The sequence below is a fragment of the Oncorhynchus nerka genome, linkage group LG14, assembly GCF_034236695.1.
Source record: "Oncorhynchus nerka isolate Pitt River linkage group LG14, Oner_Uvic_2.0, whole genome shotgun sequence".
In the NCBI taxonomy this organism is placed as follows: domain Eukaryota; kingdom Metazoa; phylum Chordata; class Actinopteri; order Salmoniformes; family Salmonidae; genus Oncorhynchus; species Oncorhynchus nerka.
This window is the reverse complement of record NC_088409.1, coordinates 57,486,875-57,492,179: the sequence shown is the minus strand read 5'-3', so window position 1 is coordinate 57,492,179 and position 5,305 is coordinate 57,486,875. Positions and strand designations below refer to the sequence as shown.

The 5,305-nt window shown below is 44.5% G+C and overlaps 1 protein-coding gene across 1 annotated transcript; it reads right to left on the bottom strand.

Annotated features, from left to right (window-relative positions):
• Window positions 1-680: 680 nt before the first annotated feature.
• Window positions 681-5,043, bottom strand: il10ra (interleukin 10 receptor, alpha). The gene is made up of 7 exons (XM_029681603.2): window positions 4,778-5,043; window positions 4,031-4,154; window positions 3,636-3,811; window positions 3,356-3,501; window positions 3,039-3,207; window positions 2,797-2,915; window positions 681-2,404 (listed from the first exon to the last, which is right to left on the bottom strand). The coding sequence occupies exons 1-7, from the start codon at window positions 4,830-4,832 to the stop codon at window positions 1,445-1,447; spliced, it is 1,749 nt and encodes a 582-aa protein (XP_029537463.1). The 5' UTR covers window positions 4,833-5,043; the 3' UTR covers window positions 681-1,444.
• Between the last annotated feature and the right edge of the window lie 262 nt (window positions 5,044-5,305).

Below are 5,305 nucleotides of genomic sequence, written 5' to 3'. Positions count from 1 at the left end.
AACAGACATACAGTATGTGAATGGGGTTAAACAGACTTACAGTTCAACAGACATACAGTATGTGAATGGGGTTAAACAGACTTCAGTATGTGAATGGGGTTAAACAGACATACAGTATGTGAATGGGGTTAAACAGACATACAGTATGTGAATGGGGTAAAACAGACATACAGTATGTGAATGGGGTTAAACAGACATACAGTATGTGAATGGGGTTAAACAGACAGACAGTATGTAAATGGGGTTAAACAGACAGACAGTATGTGAATGGGGTTAAACAGACATACAGTATGTGAATGGGGTTAAACAGACAGACAGTATGTGAATGGGGTTAAACAGACAGACAGTATGTGAATGGGGTTAAAGAGGTGTGTGAATGGGTTTAAACAGACAGACAGTATGTGAATGGGGTTAAACAGGTGTGTGAATGGGTTTAAACAGACAGACAGTATGTGAATGGGGTTAAACAGGTGTGTGAATGGGGTTAAACAGACATACAGTATGTGAATGGGGTTAAACAGACAGACAGTATGTGAATGGGGTTAAACAGGTGTGTGAATGGGTTTAAACAGACAGACAGTATGTGAATGGGGTTAAACAGGTGTGTGAATGGGGTTAAACAGACATACAGTATGTGAATTGGTTTAAACAGACATACAGCAAATAAAATAACATTTAGGGGCTCTCCAAAATAACATTTTATTTGTCACACGCACCGAATACAACAGGTATAGGTAGACCTTACAGTGAAATGCTTACTGACAAGCCCTTAACCAACAATGCAGTTTTATGAAAAAAGTGTTCAACAAAGTGTTTACTAAAATGACTACCGGTACTAAAAATGACATTTTTAAATGAAGATGAAAAAAAGTATACAAATAAAAAATAATTTAAAGGAGCAACAATAAAATAACAGTAGCGAGGCTAAATACAGGGGGTACCGGTTAGTCTGGGTAATTAAGGTAATATGTACATGTAGGTAGAGTTCGCAGAGAGAACAGTCAATTACTAGAGTAGCTGGAGTCTTTGGCAATTCTTTGGGCCTTCCTCTGTCACCGCCTCGCATAGAAGTCCTGGATGGCAGGAAGCTTGGCCCCAGTGGTATACTGGGCCATATGCTCTACCCTCTGTAGTGCCATGCGGTCGGAGACCGAGCAGTTTCCATACCCGGCGGTAATGCAACCAGTCAGGATGCTCTCGATAGTGCCGCTGTAGATCTTTTTAATTAAGGATCTGAGGACCGATGCCAAAAGGCTCCAAAAAGACTTAAATAGCCACAAATAGAATTAGGATTGCTGATCTTTTCAGTTAGGAAAAGGAGTGTTTACTTGAAATTACATAAAAAGAGTTTGTAGACATATTGCATGACTCCCCGCAGTCTAGAGTGCTAAACAAACCCTTGTGTGTGTGTGCGTCTCACAGTGTCCTCCGTTTGTGGACCTTGTCAATCAAATATCACTTCCAAATCACCAAGAGAAGGAGGCATAGTGTTCACGCTGCAGTTCAGTCCTCCCTCCGCTAGGGGCAACTCTGATAAAGCTTCCAGGAGCGGAAAGGACTCCCCTATGCATGTAGGCAGGTAGGAAAAGGTTACTGAGTCCTCCAAGTTTACCACTGTGTCTATGTGGAGATTGTTATTTTTATAACTAGAGCTTGTAGATTCCATCTCACACATGTCTCCTGTGAGATTGCTGCAGTTTAGCTGCTCCTCTGTCAAACTAAACAGGGGTACAGACTGTCCATCGACACTCCTCTCATTGTGTCTTCTTGTCTGGCACCAAACACATTGGCTTGCCCCTAAACAAACACATGCCACGTGACCAGACCTGTATCCCACAACAGGATCAGCCATAACTGTTTCGCATGAGAGTTGTTGAAAACTCTGCTCTGTCTCAACAACATGGGCGTCCACCGAAGAGGGACTCTGGCTCTGGTAGCCACCCCCTGTGACCATTACCATCTCAGGCAAGATTCCACAGTCGTCCCCCTGTAGACTCCCAGCACACCCTAACTGGCAGCCCAGCCCCACCCCACTGTCCTCTTTCAGGTCGATGTCGGTGTTTGTCTTCCCATCCAGCAGGGGTGGCTCTCCAGTTCCACTCCTGCTGCTGATGGCACTCTCTGGTGCTCCCAGGCTTCCACAGCCACTGTCTTCTTGCTTTGCCGGACTCCCTCCATTTCCATTCCCAGAAATGTGTGATTCGGTGCAGGCCCCACTGTCCAGACCCGCTCTTCTGTCCTCTCCTTCTTCCTGCTCTCCCTTGCCTGCTGTAGTTGTCCTCTGGTCAGCCAACCAGACCATGGCATCAGTTCTTGCGGTGTTCATGAACCAGCCTTTGTCTGTGACTATCTCCACTGGGTCGCCTCCCACACAGAGAGGCTGCCAGCCGCTGCCTGAGGATTTCTGAGGTAAAAAAGGACAAAAAAAAAGGAAGTGATTGATAACAGACAAAGAATGACAGTAGGCCCTTAGTTTTTATTAAGATCATCAGGGTAAACAGACCGTTTATATGAAGACTTATTAAAAAAGCCTGGGTGTTTTCCATCTGTGGAGTTGCAGGGAATTAATATACTGTATGTGGTAGAACAAAGCACCACTGAACTCTTCTGAGCCATTCACTTTGTGTTCGTATTCTCATATTGGATTATTGTGATTATTTCTTATTGTTGTTTGATTATAGAGAAGGAACCTGCAAGTAAACATTTAGCTGAAGTGTCCTTTCCCTCAAGTGTCTTTTCCCAGAAGTGATAGACATATTCAGTTCTGCATGAGTGAAACTGTTCAAAGAAACTTACCAGGGCAACAGGTATTTTCTCAGGACGCCTCAGGAAGTAGCAAAGGCAAAGGGACAGGATGACCAGGACCCCCATCACACTTAGGATGGAGAAGGACACCACAGCAAGGATATACCACTCTGATGAGAAACAGAGCATGTTTTTAGCCGCATGACTTTGAGGCAGTTTGGCCGGTGTATGACACATCAAAATGTCGAGCCATATATGGCCATGTAGGGCTGTGTAGTCTGAGTTGTATTTACCTTGCTCCGGCAGCAGGAGGCACTGTTCAGGGGAGAGCTCACTGGTGAATTCTCCTCCGTTGCCTGCGACTTTGAGGCTGACACAGTACTGCTGTCCCCAGTCAAGAGACGCAAACTGAACCTCTGCCTTATCCTCGTCGTCTTCGTCCTTCAAATGCCGGATGACGGTCTGCAAGCCAATAAATGAAAAAGGTCAGTCAATAGAGTAACAGGAACAGATTAACTAGGATGAACCGCAGGTCATAATAAATGCTATTACATTAGAAGTACCGTTACTGGTATGTTTTAAGTGTGATCTGTGTTTTACTGTCCTTTACCTTGTGGCCCTGACCTTTTCCCTGTAGGTAGATAGTGTAAGTCAGGCCAAATGGGAAGATCTTTTTAAGTAATGGCTTCCTGTGAACACGGACTGTTACTGAGCTGGAGGTGGCCAACAGTGTACTGGAGGGATGCTGCAGTTTACCTGGGAGAACAGGGGTAGAGGAGAAAGGTAAGCAATGGACGAGCTTTTGGCAGTGTGCTAGGAAGAAATGAGAACATTTCCGAACGCAATACCTATTCTACTTGGCCACTAAAACGTCGCAGTGCTTGACTTACTTTCTCTGGGGTTGAACTTCTTCGACCGTGACCATGCAGAAATGCTGTTCTCGGTGACCAGTTGGACCCGGACCTTGTAGACCATGAAGAAGTCATCGATAAGGTAGGACAGGTCACAATATGTCAGCTGGGTCCTGTCACAGCTGGTCACGTTGGTCCAATTAATATTGCCATACCTGAGGAAAGACACATGAACGTAGCTAGATTAACCTTTTTTTTTTTTTTTCCAGATATGAGGAGAAGGTGGTACGGAGGAATGATTGAAAAGGAGAAAGGGGATTGTGCGGATCGGGAGGACTTTAAAATGGATGCAGGCTGAAGTGAGGTAGCTAAGTGACACGTCTGAGAATGAAAGGATGAGTGAATTAGTCGGAGGTAAGGAGTATGGGTTGTACCTGGCCATCTGCACCTGGTACTGAGCCAGTGGCGGGGCCCCTTCAGGGGGGTCCCAGAGCAACGTCACCTCCCCGTCCCATATGTCCACCATCAGATTGACTGGCATCATCAGTAGGTCTTCACCTGTCACAGTTAAAACATTCCAAATGTTAAGGAATATCCAGGCATATTTTTTTTTATGAGATTTTGAAAGTACAAACAAATTTATAGGAAGACCGGGTGTACAGAAGACCAATAAGTTGTTGGCGTGTTTCCCAAAAAGGACAGAGTTTCATCAGGGGTTTTCTAAACCAGTTTCGCTATGAAATGTCGCAATGTGTTAATTATTAATACATTGTCAAATTAGAACTACATCACAGGATGCCAATTGAACGACACATTTTCTCTGTTGACTCAAAGTTGAACTAGGTTAACATTGACTAATAATTGAATTATCAATCCTATTCAGAACTTAGTTTGTTGTTTACGTAAATGGGCATTTACACGTTTAAAATCGAAGTGTGTCCAGAAACATGTTCCATTTTGATAGGCAGGACACGTACACACTGAAATAATGTACATCATGCTGCCTCAAGCACTCTTGAAAGCCAGACTAAGATGTACATTTTAAAGTGCAATATTAAAGTGGAGACATGTTTTTAAATATATAAATGCTGCATGTGTAATGTTCTTACATTTAGAGAGTCTATTAAGAGAACGAGACAGCCTTAACCGGCCATAAAATACCTGGTAAAAGCTTTCATTACCTGACACACAGTCTGAGATGACCAGGAGAATGGAAATCCAAAAGGTCAAATCCATTTCCAAAGTATTTTTGGGTTCTCAGATAACCAGGGTCATAATACTGTAGATGATGTCAGCACACGTCTGGCGTCCCTCATCAGCTCAGCCTTCTCTCTGACTACAGGAGACGGGAAGGCTCAGTTGGACTCCTACGTTATGATCGGAGAGGCTTTACTCAAGCTACAGTTAATAGTTGACATGATCTGTGTGACGGTGTGAGGAGGACGTGTGTTTTATTTCCCCTTATGACCTCCCAGCTCTCTCTCTCGCTCTCGCTCAGCTGACAACGGGCTTCCTGTTCTGACTGTAGCACGGCACTTCCCTCCTCTCGCTCTTCGCCCCCCTTTCTGATTTGTCTCTCCCTTCCTCCTTTCTGACAGCCACCTCTTCTTGTTTAGTAGCATACTGATGCCACATGGCTTGGGGATAGAAGCTGTTCAGGGTCCTGTTGGTTTCACACTTGGTGCACTGGTACCGCTTGCCATGTGGTA

Excerpts from the sequence above, each read along its gene's own strand:
- il10ra (XM_029681603.2), bottom strand. The coding sequence starts at position 4,832 with ATGGATTTGACCTTTTGGATTTCCATTCTCCTGGTCATCTCAGACTGT. Across the intron at positions 3,208-3,355 it reads GAAAAGGTCAGGGCCACAAG|ACCGTCATCCGGCATTTGAA; the intron begins GTAAAGGACAGT and ends ATTGGCTTGCAG. Across the intron at positions 2,916-3,038 it reads CCTCCTGCTGCCGGAGCAAG|AGTGGTATATCCTTGCTGTG; the intron begins GTAAATACAACT and ends GTTTCTCATCAG.